Below are 18,818 nucleotides of genomic sequence, written 5' to 3'. Positions count from 1 at the left end.
CCCTTCCCGGCCCGACTTCTGTGCAGGTTCGCCGGAGCACCCTGCGATCAACCGGAGATCTACGTCAGCAGCTTGGAGAACGCCACGTGCCCAGCGTCCATTGATTCAACTTTCGAACAGGATCATGCGTCAATCCGAATTAAGATTAAGGCTAAGTAAACAGAAAAAAAATGTATGTTTAAAAACATAACATGAAATATTACAATTTAGTATAAGAAATACATTTACAATAAATAAAATAATGCAAACACGAATTTTACAATCTCCCCCTTAACTTAATTAACTCCCTATAATTTTTCCTCCTTTGATTATATAAAAAAATAAGGAAAAAATAAAAAATAACAGAAGAAAATATGATACAAATTTTTAAGATTTGTTTGCAAAGTATATAAATTTCTATATTTTTACTGAAATAATTTTTCATAGAGAATAATTTTAAAAAAAATAATTCTTTTTTCTAAAAAAATTTAAAAATTATTTTTAAGTTAAGAAAATTCTTGAATTTTTTTTCAATGTTACATAGAAATATTTAGATCAGAATAAAAATACTATTATTTTTATTATCAAAATAAATATTTTGAGATAGAAATATATATTTTCAAAATTTAATGATTAAAAATATATAAATATTTAAAAAATCTTACTAATTTTTGTGAGTATATAAAATAAAATGTTTATCTAAACAAATAATTTTAAAAAAAATAAATTTTCAAAAAAAAAAATTTAAACTTCTAATTTTTATTAATAAATTCATAAAAATAATATAATAATAATAAAAATATGTTAGCCGATAATATCTTTATTTTTAAAAAAACATAAAATTTGAGAAGAAGATTTATGAAATAATTAATTTTATCAAAAATGTTAACATTTGAAGTTGGTAAAAACTTTAATTTTAAGCCTGTAAAATTTTTTTCTAATAATTCTATTTATTATTTTAATGTTATATTTTCATCATTCCGTTGGTCAAATTCTTCTTTTAAGCGGACATAGTTATCCTTTGCAATTATATACTTTGTCTTATTTTTACATAGACTCCTAGATATCATTTTGATAGTATTATACATTTGGTCAGAACGAAAATTACGTACCTCATTTACTGTGTCAGACTCGTAGTTTGACGCTCCCCCTTCATCATTGCTCTTGATGCTCATCTCGAACGAGTTGTCCTCGTCTTCTTCTTCTTGTTGACTTGTCGTTAATGCAAGTCCGATGTACGCCTTGATCTCAGATTTTGATGACGACTTGTACCTCATAGCTTTTAGGTTTCTGTGCTTCGATCATCTTGGCCCTTTGTCCTTTTCTCTCTCCTTTCTTTTCAGTTTCAGACATATGTCCTTGATGTGTTCTTTTTCTTGATAGTTATAACATCTAACTTTCCTCTTTCTCATGAGAATCTTGTTTATTTGTTTCTTATCAAAATTGTCTAATTTAGAGATTTTTAAAAATTTTCTTATCATATATGCTTCTTCATTTTCATTGAACGATGATTCGAAATTCAGCTCGATTTTGTTGGCTTGTAGTGCTAAACCTTGATTCAACTCCTTTCTGTTGGGACACTCTGGAGCTAGGGGGTGAATAGCTTGTCTTGCTCACTCGCTTGCTTCGTCGATATTGATTTTGCAGCGCATAAACTCAAAGCAAACTCCTAATGCTAACAAGTAGGATTTACTTGGTATTTATCTCAAGATGAGGTGACTAATCTAAGCATCAACATCAAGCACAGTTTCCACTATGAAATACACTCATTCTTAGAATAATATAGAGGTGGAGAAACCTCTACAACTCAAGAACAAGAAAATATAACTCGAAACAAGGAAATAAATGTAAATACAAATAAAAAACGACTTGACACTTTGAATCTTGAATCCTTTAAGTCTTTCTTGCTTTGAATGTCTCTTGAAGATGGGAAATGCAGCAACACTTTGTCTCCCAAAACTTCCAAGAACTGGCTGGAGAGAAGCGTGTGAGAGTTGTCGCATTTGAACTAATCGTCGCCTTTATATCTGCACTTTTATGGCTCTCAATTGATTGGGCCTACCCTAATAGATTGCCACGTCATATCCTAGTAATCACAGCCGTTGAGAGCTCGCAATCTACGTAACAGTCATATCTCAATCAATTGACCAATAGATTAGGGAGGTTTCATTCGATCAACTGATCGATTCAGAGTGCCTTTGTACTTTTGTAGAAGATCCAGAATCGATTGACCAATCGATTCTGGCTACCTCGCAATCTCGCGAGAAAATCCAACAGTAATCGATTGGCATATCCCCAATTGCTCAACTGATCGATTGGTGTAGCCCCAATTGATCGATTGTGCCACCTTTGTTCGCAACACTCTCCCAATCTATCGACTAAGCAATTAGGCTCTAAGTCAATTGATCACCTGATCAATTAACCAATCCTAACTTGCTTAGCTCAAGTCTAGATTCCCATGCCTAACATCCGATCAATTGTGACCTATTGAGACTTCTCATTGCTTAGCATATGATCAACCTTAACCTACTAAGACTTTATTATTGGAGCAATCTGGGTACCCTAGGTTTTGATGTTTGGGCAAAGGTTTAAGTTAGGTTTATTATTGTATTTGATATGCATTGTGAGCGTGCAGAATACAGGTGCAACAAGGAAAGTCCAAAGATGATCTTGGCAAAGGAGGAAAGCCCAAGGATGAGTCTTGGCGGTGTAAGTCCAAGCATGTAGTCTTGGCAACGTAAGTCCAAGTGTGACTTGGCAATGGATGAAGTCCCGGAGGTGCGATCTCTTGGCAAAGTAAGACCCTACAATAATGACAAGGCTTATGGAAGCTCCAGAAGTAAGTCGTGAAGGATGGGGAGGCATCCGATGGACGCAAGGCTGATGGAGGAGACTAGAAGACTAAGTCTAGATTGGTCGGATGAGGACGAGTGCTAAGTGAATATACTCGGGGGTTAAATCATAAGATTAGGGTTTTATTGTAGCGTTACTGTAGCAGTATTGCAATATCACTGTAGTAGTATTATAACGTTACTGTAGCAGTCAACTAATGTTTTCATAAGTCGACTGATGTGGTCGATCGGACAGTCGGGTGGGAGCGAATAGAATGCTTCTGTTCATTCGGTTAGTGTGGAGCAGTCGATTGATGAAAGTATCAGTCGACTAGTATCGAGTCGTTGGGTTGTAACGGTCGAATCTCTATAGCGGGCAGTCGACTGATGGTTTTGGCAATCAACTGGTAGACGTGGTTTTTCAACTCGTGGCCTATATAATCAAGCAGTGGAAGCTTGGTTAAGGTTGACGAAATAGAGATGGTTAGCACCTATTAGTAGTCTTCCAAAGCCTCCAAGCTCTTCTTGTAATCTAAGAGTGTTTAGATCAAGATTGTGGTGAGGTTTCTCCACCGAGAAGGAGGTTTGATCTAGCCAGAGGTTTTCGGGGAGTCATCCACCGACGGATTGAGATCGTCCACCTTACGAACAACCGTGGAGTAGAAGCCCTAATCTCCGAACCATGTAAACACCTTGTGTTATGATTTGTTTTGGTTTATTGTCTATCCTTATTGTTTATAGGGTTTAGTTTTCTTCTTGTTAGTTTGTATTTTTGTATTTCCGCTGTGCGCACTAACAAGTGTAGGAAGTGACGATTTGGGTGAGACGTTATTCATCCCCCCTCTAGCGGACGTCAAGGTCCCAACAGTTATCACCAAGTGTCTGGTCAACTCTTTAACCCACATAGACTTTTCTCCTCGTGCCAAGTGTCTGTCTATTGGTGCAATTAGCACTAATGATATAACTCATGTTTTGATAAATGACAAGAGGATTAAAGTTAGAGTGTTTTGTGGTCTAATACCTTTACCAAGTGTGTAGGAGTTAACGGGGTCTGAAAGACCTGATACCAGACTAAAATCTTGCTAGGTCTGCGAGACTCGATAGCTGGTGGAAAGTCAAAATAGGTCCGTCGATCCCGATATCTGGCGGGAAGTTTGGTTGGGTTCGAGGGACCTGACAATCGATCGAACTCCAGTCGGGTCTGCACACCTGACAACTGGCGGGAAGACCTGATGGGTTAAAGGCAAGTCAAGCAACTGCAGTTGATAAGTGGAGGTAAGCAACTAGAGGAGAGATCTAGTGAGGGCGCGCTCCCGGTTGAGGGAACTATAGGTGTCGATCCATCTTAGGTTCATTTGGAAAACTTAAGCTAAGAACTTGACTAGATTCTGGTATTACGGAGACAGGATCTAACTACTTCTATTTTACTAAATTGGGTTAACTCTATTTTACAGGATATACTTATTTTTTTTGCCTAGAACTAACTCTTTTTTGCAAAGAAGAAGGCTAGAAAAAGAGGAGTCCTTGCGCTTGGGTGGGTGTAGCGGGCATCCGGGTAGTCTGGGAGCACGCAGTCAGTCTAGGCCCCCAGACCCAAAAATTCATCCAGAAGTTGAGGTGGAGTGTGTCGATTGGCAGAGCCATGTCAACTGGCATGGTCTAAGCGCCCAGAGGGGTTTCAAGTGCCTGGAATGGGCTTATATAAAGGCCTTCGACCAGGAGCTTCACAACATCAACTGCTACGACTTTCACTCTTGCGCAGTGATCCGAAAAAGCTCCTAAGACATTGTGAAGCTCCTTCAACAACCGATGATCTAGATCTTCTTATTTTCTTTGTTGTGGGTAATATTGTTTTTAGTTCTTGTACTTAACTTTTGTAATTATTTGAGCTATTAGTAGATTGCCCAACGAAAATACTCGATGAGTGTGGGTCTTGGAGTAGGAGCAGTCGAAGGCTCCGAACCAAATAAAACTACTTGTGTTAGCGTGTGATTGTCTTTCTTCTTCTACTGCATACTCAGATTTAATTCACTCTCGATTTTTGAAAAATACTATTCACACCCCCTCTAGCGTATTCATGGTCCTACGAGTGATATCAGAGCGGGTACCGCTTTAAATTGGTGCAACACCAATCGAGTCTTAATATCTTTATTTTCTCTCACATTGCTAATCCAAGACCTAGTCTTGGGACTTCTTTTCTTTGTCTCTTTTTGAGCAAGGCTCCTTAAATGTCCCAAAATGAGGGATATAACATTGTTCATCCACCCCTCTTCCACGGGGGCGACTTTTCATACTGGAAGAAGTGGATGGAGGTGCACTTGAAGACTGATATCGATCAATGATTCACCATCCGATGAAAAAATCGAGCGTTGGTGGACGAAGCAACAAAAGTACTAATTGATTCAGAAAGATGGACTTCGAAAGACAAGAAAAGGGCCTAGATCGACTCAAAGGTAATGAACACTATCTAATATGGACTTACTAAGGAAGAACTGAACCGCGTCGGGCCATTAGAGAATGTTAAGGAACTCTGGGATAAATTGATCAAACTACACGAAGACACAAGTGATGTAAAGGTAACAAAGCGTGATTTATTGTTAAATAACTTATTCAGTATTAAAATGTAGGATGGAGAAATGACTACTCAACTACACGCAAGAATCAAAGACATTCTGAACGTGCTCCACTTAATCAGACACCAACTAGAGAACATAGATGTAATCAGGTACAGGTATGCCTTAAATTCTTTTCCTCGAAATGCACTGTGGGTATCTATAGTAGATGCCTATAAATTTTTGAGGAACTTAAATAAATTAAAACAAGATGAGTTATTTTGTGAACTTGAACTCCATGAACAAACTAACTCAAAGCAAGTCGAGAAAGGTATTACACTTTTTGCAAGCCCCTCAAAAGAAGTCAAATACAAGAACAAACCAGAGCCAGAATCTGAATCTGACTCAGAAGATGAAGAAGAACAACTCGTGAACATGGTCAGAAAAATGTTCACGAGAAGGAAGAACAACTTCACGAAGGGCATACAAAAGGTGATCAAATCAAATGATGCAAAGGTCGCATGCTACGGGTGCAACAAAAAAGGACACTACAAGTACGAGTGTTTAAAAATCAAAGATGACAAACCCAAAAAAATCAGAAGAAAGAAGACACTCAAGGTGACGTGGGACGAATCGCCCTCAGAAGAATCTAACGTCGAAGACCAGAAGCATCACAATTACCTCACACTAATAGCATTCGGAGCGGAATTAGAAAGTGAAACAGAACAAGAGTCCGAGTCCGAATCAAGTCACAAGTCTGCACTCGTTTTCGAAGGTTCGAATAAGGTATCTTCTATCTTAACCTTTAAATTTTTTAGAATAATTGCATGCTTGAATAAAAAATTAATAAATTATAAAAAAAATAAACTAAAACACTTTTTGAGGAGAATCAACAACTCAAGAAAAAAAATTGAAAATAAAAATCTAAATCAAGAAATAAAACTTGAAGAGGAAAATACAAGCTTAAAATGTAAAATTAACAAACTAAAAAAATTGTTAGAAACCTTTACCATAAGATCAAAAAAATTGGACCAAATTCTTAAAATATAAAAAACTGTATATAATAAGTCCAGGCTTCGATATAAATCTAGTTCGACAAATAAAACATTTATCTCTCTAATAAGTCAGAACAAGAAACTAACCAAAGCCTGTATTCTAAAAGTGTGTCTAACCATGGAAGTATGACTCAATCAATTCTATATACCCAAAAATAAAATTCATTATCTAAAATCAAATTCACCTAACCTAAACCTCGTAAAAGCAAACCAAATTCAAATTAAAAGAATAAACTTAAATCAAATCATTACAAGGCTAATTTAAATTACCATCAAATTTATTATAATTACAAAACTAATCGACATAAACCTCAAACGTAAACTTAAAAGTTCAACAATTCAGGGGGAGGTTTCAAATTAGCTGGCAGCTCCAAAATAATAGTTTACCCGGTACAGTAATTAGGATTAGATTAAAAAGGAACAAACGTTTAACTTGAAAAATAGCTCTGGAGATGTTTTGGTTGATAGTAGATTAGGGAAACTATATCTATGCATGTCTAGGAAGATATGACTTCGACCTGATGCATTTGGCTTAGTGAAACTAGCTGAAGCTACCCTTTACCAATTCTAGTTGGTTAGACTAAAGTTTGGTTATTAAGTTCAGTGGATAAGACTATTTAAAAAATTTTGAAGTCGTGATTAATCTAATGATGTTCAGGTGACTCACCATAGCTTAGAAGTTTATCCAAAGAATGTTCATTTGTTGAACCCAAAGTTAAACTTGAATCTAACACAAGTTAAACCAAATCCTGAAATATAACGTAACTCATCTCATAAAATCATATGATCCATTTTGTCTGAAAATTTAGACCGGTGAGATGAATAAGGTTAAATTAAAATAAAATTATGATTAATTCTAATTAATCAATCCGAAATTCAATAATCATACTAATTTTTGAAAACTAAGATCTTAAATTAAGAAGGAGGATGTCTAATCAATTAATTTTCAAATTATAGGAAAAATTATTTACTTTTTCTAAAAACTTCCCTTTTTCTCTTAGTGTTGCAAAAATTATTTTGGTCTTAGCCTAGATCGAACCTATAGAAAGTATGTTCCTATAGATCTAAGAATCGAGCATCTCACGAACACATTAGATTCACCTTGATTGTATATTCAAAAACATAGAATGACGTGAGATGTATAGGCCTCTTGTCTGGACTTCAGATACTTATATCAGTGCATCAACATAAGTTTGAGCGAAAAATACAATAGCACATTAATCAAGTTAAGCAGTCGTTTTTTTAGTAAAATTCTAACTGGACATTAATACTTAACTTTACTAACCAAGTGAACATTGTTATCTTCTGATAGCCAGTTAGTAACTAAAGGTTAGACATTTAAGAACTAATTTTAGATTAGCACTTTTAAACTAAGTTTTTTATACGTTAAATTGTTCTTAATTAAATCTTATGTAGTCAAGACCATAAATTAATTCTTAATTTAAATTAATTTTTAATTAACTTAATTAAATTATTAAACAACTTAATTAGTCTTCACCATAAATTAATTCTTAATTTAAATTAATTTTTAATTAACTTAATTATAAAAATTTAATTAATTAAATTACTAAACAACTTAATTAATCTTTACCATAAATTAATTCTTAACTTAAGTTTAATTTAATTTTTTCTAAGTTAATCTCTTAACTAAAATTAAATTCTTAATTTGAAATTAAATTTTAATTTTCAACTTAAACTTAAATTAATTTTTAACAACTTAATAATTTGTCACTTTTAATATAAACTAAATTGTTCTTAAAAAAACTTCTTTAATTAACTTAAATTATTTTTTTTAACAACTTAGTTAAGTTGTAAATAAGCTAAGTTTCAACTTAAATTAATTTTCACCAATTTAATTAAATTACACTTAAAAAAACAAAAAAAATACAAACTAAGGGCCCAAAACCAGGCCGGGCACCCCTGGCATAAGACTCCAGGCGCCCGGACAGGCGTTGAGTCCGGGCGCCTAAACCGACCTATATAAGGGAGCCAACGGGCACCCCCTTTCTTTCCCACTCTGCATTTTCTCTTTTACAAAGGCTCCTTATCGGGCTTTACGACAAACGAAAAAAAAAATTCCCCATTTTCAAGCCATCATTGCGGATCAATCGAGGTCGTCAGTTCTATTATAAATATTCATGATGCATCGGTAATATTTTAATTCTAAATTTTATTTGGTTTGTTTTGTTTCCTTTAGCATTTCATTTTTAAGATGTTTTTGTTAATTAGGAAACGGTCTCATCTTGGTGCTGACCCCTCGACTGCTAGTACGAATCCTAGATTTCCCATCGATGAACTTAGGATTTGATTTTCCTCTACTATCTATGTGCCTTTACTGTCTAGATATCTAGATAGATATTTTTCACGCGTTCATGTATTCTCGCTGTCGAGGTTATTTATTATTATAGCTTGTAGCGATTAGTCTATTGTTCTAGTTTAGTCAACATAAGTCTGTGTACTGAACTGTATAACAGCTTAGTTAGAGTTGATGATCTTACCTACATCACTAGGGTTGTCGATACCGATGTTACGTTATCCCTTACTATTATCTGAGACTTTTTAGGATTATGACCATCCACATGCCACTTCCAGTGCTACCCCCCTCGTGATCCATCATTTTAGCGATCCCTACTAATATATCACGCTCGATACGATCTATTCATATTTTTGAGGGGTCAATGTGTACTGACTGTGATCCTATTTCGATCAGTCAACCTTAGAGTCTAGGACTATGCCCTTTATAGGATCTTAGTCACATGTATTTTGCCTTTAACCACTCGCGACATAGCGATGATGCGTTCTTTTCATTCATTTCTCCTTTATGCATTATATCATAGATTAGACATAGATATTATAGTTTGCACATATTTTATACCATCATCTACTCATCAGGTATTACCACTAGTCGGCATATTTACATGCATTATTGCCATATTTTGATCATCTACATAGCCTCATTGAGCATTGATGTCACCGCAGATGATGACAGAGCCCTAAATGAATTTGATATAGTAGATGCTAGGAACTTCACCTTAGTTGGTGTACATATAGATGATGAGGGTGTCATATCCTGGAGGAGAGAGGCTCAACTCCAACCTGACCCAACCTCCCAGCCTCCACCTGACCCCAACCCAGCCCTAGCCTCATCCTGCGGCCCAGGATCAGCCTGATCCAACTCCAGGAGAGGAGGCAGCGATAGATGAGTACATCGTTGATCTTCTTGGGTTGCTCGCACCTCCAGTCTCCCATACGTTAGATGACAGAGTTACCAAACTTGAGAGATCCATGATGAGTTTTCGACAGAAGGTCTCCGGCCTTCATCAGGACGTCTCCAGTCTTCGAGAGGAGTAGACTCGTCATACTGAGTTGATGGACCTGATATGATCCTTGGGCTCTAACCCCTCTTCCTCATCTTCTTAGTAGATCAACTTATAGTTTATCTAACTGATGTTATTTAGTATTCACTTTAGATATTTCTTTTATCATATTAAGTTGACTATTTCAGTAGTTTATGCTCACTGTGGTTACTAGATGTTTTAATTCTTTTATTTTATTATACTTACGATTTTGCTTACTTTCCTTTAATTGTTAAATAAAGATATAAGATTCAGAGGGAGGATCGAACTTCAAAACAATTGTCAAAAAATCTAAAAAGTTTACTTTAAATTTCTTTTCTTAATTATTTTTAAAAATATTCCTTAGAAAAATTTTCTTTAAAAATTAGTCCTTAGAAGATTTTTCTTTAAAATTTCCTTTGAAAATATTACTTAGAAACTTTTTAAAATATCTTTTGAAAATCTTACTTAGAGATTTTTTTAATCTTACTTAGAAACTTTTATGTACAAGTTTTTTTTTTAAATCTTACTTAGAAAAATTTCTCCTTAAAACTATTTTGAAAATCTTTACTAGAAAATCGTTGGAAAATATTTACTAAGAATATTAATCCTTTGCAAATATTTACTTAGAAACATTTTTCTTTAAAATTATTTTGCAAATATTTACTTAGAAATTGACTCAAAAATTTTTGAAAAAAAATTCTTAGAAAATTTTTAAAAAGTTTACTTAGAAAATTTTGAAAATGTTTACTTAAAAATTCTTGAAAAACTTTACTTTGAAATTTTTTAAGTTTTCTTGAAACTTTACTTACAATTTTTTGAAAAAGTCTATTCAAATATTTTCAATTTCCTTAGATTTTTTTTGAAAATATTGAGTTAGTAATTTTTGTTCAAATCTCTCCCTAAGTCTGAAATATATAAGGTATATGCTTTCAGTTATTTTCTGCATTACTATACTTATATTTCCTTTATCCTAATTTTTTTTAATGAATGCCAAAGGGGGAGGGTAAGAGTTAATGTAGAAAAATAACAAACAAATTTGATCACGTAAAATAAATGCAAAACAAACTAATATCGTTTGTTTGATTTTTTACATATTGTCTCAATATTGATTTTTTTAACTTTAACTCAGGTTGTCATTGCATAAAAAAGAGGAGATTGTTGGTGTAATTTACACTAATGATCTAACTCATGTTTTGATAAATGACAAGGGAATTAAAGTTAGAGTATTTTGTGGCTTATTGGCTTTACCAAGTGTACAGGAGTTGACGAATCTAAAGGACTTGACACCAGATTGAATTCTAGCTAGGTCCGCAAGACTCGATAGCTGGCGGAAAGTTCAGATAGGTCTGCGGGGCCCAATATCTGGAGAGAAGTCCAGTTAGGTTGGCGGAACCTGACAACCTGCCGAAATTTAGTTGGGTCTGTGGACCTAACAATTGGCGGGAAGACCTGGTAGGTCAAAGACAAGTCAAACGACTATAGTTGGTAGGTGGAGGTAAGCAACTGGAGGAGAGATCCAGTGAGGACGCGTTCCAGGTTGAGGGAATTGTAGGCGTCGGTCCATTTGAGAAACCTAAGTTGAGACCTTAGCTAGATCCTAATCTTGGGGGCATGATCTAATTACTATTATTTTACTAAATTGGGCTAACTCTATTTTGTAGGATATACTTTTTTGTTGCCCGGGACTAACTCTTTTTTGTAGGGAAGAAGGCTAGAAAAAGAGAAGTCTGGGTGCCCAAAGTTGGTCGGGGCGCCCATACCAACTCACCCGGGCGGGTGCCGCGGACACCCGGGCGGTTCGGGTGCCCAGAGTCGGTCCAGGCATCTAGACCCGAAAACACATCTAGAAACTGAGGTGGAGCGCGTTGACTGGCCGATCCACATTGACTGGCGTGGTCTAGTGCTCGGAGGGGTTCTAGGCGCTCAAAATGGTTCTATATAAAGGTATTCGACTAGGAGGTTCACAACATCAACTGCAATGACTTTCACTCTTGCGCAGTGCTCCGAAAAAGCTCCTACGACGCTTTGAAGCTCATTCGACCATCGATGATCAAGATCTTCTTATTTTTTCTATTGTTGGTAATATTATTTTTAGTTATTGTTCTTAACTTTTGTAATTATTTGAGCTATCAGTAGATTGCCTAACCAAAGCGCTCAATGAGTGCGGACATTGGAGTAGGAGTCATAGAAGGCTTTGAACCAAGTAAAACTACTTGTGTTAACGTGTGATTGTATTTTTTCTTCTAGCTTCTCTTTTTTATTCTTCCGCTGCACACTTCGATTTAATTCGCTCTCAATTTTCAAAAAAAAGCTATTCACCCCCGCTGGTGTATTCATGGTCCTACACGATCAACTTTGACCTATTTGGACTTACCGTCTTGTACCAAATGTCTAACCCTCCATGACCCACTTGGACTTCTAAATACCAGATGGGTCAATCTGGACTCACCTACACTTTCCTCTGTTTGGTTTCACTTACCAGGACTTCTCACCACCGAGATTTTCTCACTGCCTAACTTCACTCATTAGAGTTTTTCACATGGCTTCACTCACCAGGATTTTCACACTGCATAACTTCACTCATTAAGGTTTTTCACCTGGCTTCACTCGCTATGATTTTCATATGCTTAACTTTACACTGACTATGGCTTTCACCTGACTTCACTCACCAGAATTTTTCAACTGCCTAGCTTCACTTACTAGGGCTTTTCACACTGCCTAGCTTCACTCACCGAGACTTCTCAACTGTACAGCTTCACTCACTTGGACTTCCCAGCTGTCTGGCTTCGCTCACTAGGACTTTTCACATCAAATGTTTGGTCAACATTGACCAACTCAAACTTTTATCTTTTGCCAACTTTCCGTTGGACTTGTCATTGCCTAACTTCCAGTTAGGACTTTTCAGTAAAATATCTGATCAACTTTAGCTTTCTTAAATTCTAGTTAACCTTTGACCATCAATCTACATATGGATAATTACACTTGCAGTCTCTAAATATTGTCAAACATAAAAACTCAAACATCAAAATTTAAGATTGAGCCAACTCAAGCTAGTCAGCCTTGTTAACCTTGACCCAGGGAAAATTGCACCAACACTTTCTTTGTCATGCACATCGAGACTCAAGTAAGAGAATAAATTTTCTAAGCTACTTACCTTGAGGTCCTTGGAGATGTAATATGAGTATACTATAGACATCCATTCTGGTGTTCACGGAAACACATTTAACACATACCTTTGTAAATCCCGATTCGTTATCATTTCTCTAAGGTTCATGAGTCTGATGATCAACTTCTTTATCCTTGCATATAGATGAGTTACCGTTTCTTCCTTGTCCATCCTAAAATTACTGAGTTGGTTCTGAAGTAGGTCCCGTCTTGCGAGTTTAGCCTCTAAGGTCCTTTTGTGTAACTCCAAGAATTTCTCTCAAAGTTCTTTGGCAGATTTGTAGGCACCAATTCGGTTGATTTTTTTAGGTAGTAGTATGATTAGCAGATGAAATTTTACTTTGTCATTGGCTACGAAGTCATTCTGCTCCTTCTTGTTCCATAGATATTTTTCCTTTTCTTCTTCGTATTGATCTTTAGGTACTACAAAATCATACTTTATTGTTAAAAGAATTTCAAAGTCAATTTTAAAAAATATCTCTATTCTACACTTCTATAACACAAATTCCCTCTCAAACTTTGGCAGGTGAATGTTTAATCCAAGCATTATCTTCTTGCTTTAGCAGTCAATTAGTTCTTCTAAAATAGTCTGGCTCTAATACCAATTATTGGATCATTGATGACTAGTTAGAGGGGGGTGGGGGTGGGGTGAATAATCCTAAAAAATGAGTTAGCCAAATCTCTTGCTTTCGAACTCAGCAAGGGTATAATATTAATTAAAGCAAGTAATTAACATAAAAATAATAACTTAAAAAAGGTAAGAAGGCTAAGGATTTTACTTGGTTACAATGCAGGTGGTTGTTAATATAAGACAGTTAAAAAATCTCTACTAAAAAATGACTCCTTCGTGAAAGCGGAGTAGTCTTTTACATACTTTGAAAGCTTAAGAATCACTAAAGAAATCAATACAGTAATTGTTGTTTTACTTCCTAGCTCCAGGGTGTTATTTATAATATTTTGGAAAAGGTTATCGTTTGTTGACATGACATTGGAGGTGCCTCCAGCTAGATAAATTTTTATCCGTTGTGCAATGATCAATCAACGGTTCTACTTGAATGGATGCGCCTCAGTTGATCGAAGGCGCCACAACTACTGTTAATTTGAGACGCCTCAAGATAATTGAGGTGCTTCGGGCACTGTTCATCTAAGGTACCTTAAGTCCATTGGAACTTGGAAGCACCTCAGGTCCCGAAATTGGCAAAAGCACCGTCGTGCGCGCGAGGTGCTTCCAATATATTATGAGGCGTCTCGTGCATTGTTCATCCTAATGATCAATCACAGTATTGACCATTCTTTTCCTCACACTCGCTTAGGTGATGCTGCAGTCATCTGAAATTTAACTCACCCAAACTCAACTCTAACATTCTCCTCGAGCAGACTTCCTCTCTGGTTTCTCATATCTCAGATGCACTACGCATGTCCTTCGCGTCTATTGGTATACTTTTCCGCACCTCCTCGTCCTTCTGATGTATCGAGTCCATCAACTCATTTTTCATGTCAACCTTTTCACTCACTATATTTTTCGCTAGATTTCTTGTGTTCATAAATCCTTGCACGCTAAGATATAAAACATCAAATGTACATAGTCTAATTTAACTCGATTAATTATATTAAAACTATCTTTAGATACTTACAACAACTACCGACTAACTTCTATATGTTGTAGAATCTAGTCAGTTGCTTCAACAATAACCTTGAATCTAAAGGTATTTTCAAAATAAGGGGCGCTCATTTTTTTTAAGCACCAATTTAATGTTTGTGTTAATTTGGAGCAATTTTTTTCCATAAAAAAACTAATAATAAACAATGGTATTAAAAAGCTTAATTAAGGGTAAATTACAAGTGAGTACTTTTTATTATCAAAAAGATATCTATTATTGTGAAAAATATGAAAAGACTCTTTATCCCAAAGTTTCTTACGTTTTTCAGAACACAACAATGAATCATAGAGGATATCCTTTTTCTTATAATGAGACCAATGATACTTGGATGAGCGATATCATCTCGTCTCCATTAGTAAAATACTCAAAGACACAATTAAGAGAATAAAAATTTGAATTCTAATGATTAATATTTTAAAAGTCAAATTTTAAATTGTATTTCGGATTCATATGGATAAATAAAGATAAGAAAAAGTTACATTACATATACGACTTTTTACTTAAAAAAAACAAACATAAAAAAGGATCATCATGTTTTTTTTTATTTATCTAACAACAACTCTAATTTTAAAACTACTACATATAATATTAAAAATAATATTATTTTCTTCTTACCCCTTTCACCAACTTTCTAAATCCCCCTCCCTCTCTTTCACCATTTTTCAATGCATCCTTACTCTCTAAAATAAAAAGGATATGATATTTTCTCATATCAAATATACTTTGGGCATGATATGATTTAATATCAAGTCCAACGTGAGTATAATATTTTCTCACATAAGGCCAACATGGATTTGATATTTTCTCACATCAGATCCAATGTAAACCTATGGAAAAATATCAGACCCATCAGAGGATGTATTAGAAAACAAGGAGAGAGGAGATTTAGGAGGTTGATGGAAAGATTAGGAAAGGAATAATACTATTTTGATGTTCTTTGCCTTTTTAACCATAATAAAAACTGGAAAAAAAATACTTTTTAAAATTTTGGCACTCCTTCTATAGAAGGTCACGAGAAAGATCTATTATCTTATTATTAGTTTTTACTTACTCGAAGACCCAACGTGAGTCGATCTGAAAAAAATCAGTTTCAGCTTGGGCATTTTCGGGTTCAGATTGGAGGGTTAAAACTTTTCTGAGTTAGGTCGGATCGGATTCGGGTTGACTCGGGTTAACCTAAATATAGAGTTTAGTGGATTTTTTAATTAAATCAAATTTTATTTTAAAAATTAAGATATTTTTATGTATATTAATATCATGTTTATATGATAATAATGGAATATTGAGATAAAAGTGAAGAATTACAGGGAAAAATAGTAAAAAAAAATCATTTTGAATCATATTTTCAGATTATCCGGGTCATGTTTTTATGTATATTAATATCATGTTTGTATGATAATGATGAAATATTAAGAGAAAAGTGAAGAATTATAAGAAAAAATAATAAAAAAAATTATTTTGAATCAGATTTTCAAGTTATCCGGGTTGGATTCAGGTTGGTCGGATTCAGATTCAAATTTAGGGATTTTGAATTGAACTCGGATTCAAGTTCAGATTAAAAAAAACTCAACCCGACCCAAGTCAATCTGACTTGTCCAAATTGATACCCTTACACTTACCTTCCGATAAATCCAAATTATGATTAAATCTACACCACTATTTTACATATTAATCATCTATTTTACATATTAACCATCTCGATCACTTTGGCAAAGACCAATCTAGATTTGGCTCGAGTTAGGATTAAGATTTTTTTTTTTTTTTTTAAGTTGGATATCTAAGTTCGATTAATTCTAAGAGCATCAATCTATCCTAACTGATCTTATTTTTGGATCAGTTAAAAAACAAAAAATCTACTATAATGCGCGGTAACTGTGAACTGTCTCGAATTCCCAATGTTTGGTTGCCGCCTGAGGGCCTAACCACATCATCCCCGGACGGGAAGAATTTACATCAAGCATTCATTAACTTATCGAAATTAAAAGTGGTGAAAACCTAACTTCCGCCTAACTTGTAGATAGATAGACAGCTCAAAAGAAAGCATTTTCCATATAAATCCAGTCCTCCATACGAAATCCTACGGTCCAAATTGCACCTCCACACCTTGATTAATACTTGCAGGTGTCTGCGTGCGAGTACACAGAACACGAGGGAAGCCGAGCAAAGACCAACAGCTGCAGCCTTCCCTGCCTCCTTCCCCATCGACCTTCTTCGGAAGCCTTCTTCCCCTTCGATTCCGTTTTCCCTTGGCGATTTCCCGGTTCCTTCTGGTGTGCGAGCGTGAATCTGGTCAGAAGCGACCGTCTTTATCTTGCTTCGTCCTGTTTATCGAGAAAGATCGGATCTTTGTGTGAGAAAAGGGTTTTTTTTTTTCCTTTCTTTTGTTTTTTTTTTGTGCGAGTACCTTTGTGTGAGAAAAGGCTGATAGATTGGTTGCCTGTTCGGATGGAGAAGGAATCGAAGGAGCAGAGAGCTCCTCCGGAGCGCGATTTCCCCTTGCAGTGGGGAAGCTGTAAGCGCCTCCGCTGCGTCAAGGTCAGAGAGGGAGGCTCCCCGGCTAGATCCGATGGGCGGAGGAGGGCTACGTCCCGGATCAACCGACGCATCGTCGCCGGAGCCGACAAGGACTTCCCCACCCCGCGGTTTCGGCACCCTGCTCAACTCCTCTACAGGTTAAAAAAAAGGGCGACATTCGATATGAAAGAAATAATTTTTCTATGGTTTTGGCGAATAAGAGGAAGCAATATTGATGCCTGGATTCTGCGCAGGAGGTTCGAATCCGTGGGCAGCGAGAACCAGAAATCGAGATCGGTGACATCGTCGCCGGAGAAGGAGGATCGCTGCTACGCGACGAGGGGGTCGCTGATGCCGCACGGATGCGAAGGGGAAAACGGGGCGGGCGGCGGAGGTGTTGCGGATGAGAGAGGCGGCGCCGTGGCGCTGCCCAGGTTCTTTATATCCCTCTCCAACAAGGAGAAGGAAGAAGATTTCATGGCCATGAAAGGGTGCAAGCTGCCACAGAGACCCAAGAAGCGCTCCAAGTACATCCAAAAATGCATACTCGTATTCCTCCTCCCTCTTCACCATCTCCTCCACATGTTTTTTTTTTGAACTTTCATATCAGATGAAATTGAAGCTTCCTTTTTGTTGAATTGGCTGCAGTTAGTGAGTCCAGGAACATGGCTGCCGGATCTTTCTCAGGAGAGATACGAGGTGAGGGAGAAGAAAGGCTTACGAAAGGTACACATTCTCTTCTTCCAAATGCTTATTCATTCCTCTCCTTCCGAACTGGCTTTTGTTCTTGAAATGCCACCATTGAGCGAGAGCTCTTATCCTCTGCAGAGAAAAAGAGGATTGAAGGCTATGAGTTTAGAGAGTGATTCGGAATGAATCAAAAGAGGTCGAGATGTTCCTTTCTCATTTGTTGTTGTTGTTCTTCTTGTTGTTCTTCTTCTTCTTGGCTGATTTGGTAAATAAGAATTGCTCAGTTAAGTATTGAACATGTGCCCTTCATCCACTTGGTTTGTAATGGAAAGATTTGAGTTTTGGGCAAGCATGTACTTTGGCTTTAGTTTCTGGTTTGTAGATGGAGAATTTTTGTATCAGCAACTGTTTAAACAAGCACTTAAAGCTTTCACTGGTGGTTGAGGTAGTTTAGGTTGCTACTAGTCTTATCCTCATACACATGCTATCGTAATGTTAAGCAGCAGTGTGGATGAACTGATTAATTTGTTTTAAGGTAGTCTTTGTTTAGGCCATACAGTGGTTAGGAAAACTTTTATGCAATTATTTCATAGCAATAGAAAATTAACAGAAAAAGAAAATAAAAAGAGCAGAGTGTTGATAGGAATTACAGTAATACAAATTTGTTTAATTCTATTTAGAATTGGGTAAGTAAAAACAAGTTTTTCTGAAATTTAAATAAAAGAGGTGCCACCCCTATCATTCAAAAGTAGTCTGGAATCATAAATATGGCAGCGATTTGGTTAACTGTCAATGCCATTAATTGTCTGGATCTTGTAAATTCTTGACGATTAATTATAAATTAATTTCTATAATTTAAGAATGAACTGAGAAAAAAATTGATTAATCAAACTAAGTAACATCAAAATCTAAGATGATCGACCTGATCTTATCAAAATTTCTCATTAGAATAAATCGAGAAGAACTAATAATAGACAATCCAAGAGTCCAACATCTTTTAATTACGTGTCTCATTTGAAAATTTTTTTTTTAC

The 18,818-nt window shown here is 35.8% G+C and overlaps 1 protein-coding gene across 1 annotated transcript; it reads left to right on the top strand.

Annotated features, from left to right (window-relative positions):
- The first annotated feature begins 5,220 nt into the window (after positions 1-5,220).
- Positions 5,221-18,202, top strand: LOC122053469. The gene is made up of 8 exons (XM_042615523.1): positions 5,221-5,263; positions 5,438-5,541; positions 5,681-6,148; positions 16,694-16,942; positions 17,036-17,253; positions 17,350-17,644; positions 17,744-17,821; positions 17,924-18,202. Exons 1-8 carry the CDS (start codon positions 5,221-5,223, stop codon positions 17,969-17,971), a joined length of 1,503 nt encoding a protein of 500 aa, XP_042471457.1. The 3' UTR covers positions 17,972-18,202.
- Positions 18,203-18,818: the final 616 nt, after the last annotated feature.

Source organism: Zingiber officinale, chromosome 3A (assembly GCF_018446385.1).
Source record: "Zingiber officinale cultivar Zhangliang chromosome 3A, Zo_v1.1, whole genome shotgun sequence".
NCBI lineage: Eukaryota > Viridiplantae > Streptophyta > Magnoliopsida > Zingiberales > Zingiberaceae > Zingiber > Zingiber officinale.
Note: the sequence above shows the minus strand (reverse complement) of the source record. Positions and strands in the feature narration are given on the sequence as shown.

Bases quoted from the DNA above. Each gene is read 5' to 3' on its own strand.
- LOC122053469 (XM_042615523.1), top strand. From the start codon at position 5,221: ATGGACTTCGAAAGACAAGAAAAGGGCCTAGATCGACTCAAAG. The intron at 17,645-17,743 runs GTATTCCTCCTC...AATTGGCTGCAG, and splicing joins ACATCCAAAAATGCATACTC to TTAGTGAGTCCAGGAACATG. The intron at 17,822-17,923 runs GTACACATTCTC...TATCCTCTGCAG, and splicing joins AGAAGAAAGGCTTACGAAAG to AGAAAAAGAGGATTGAAGGC.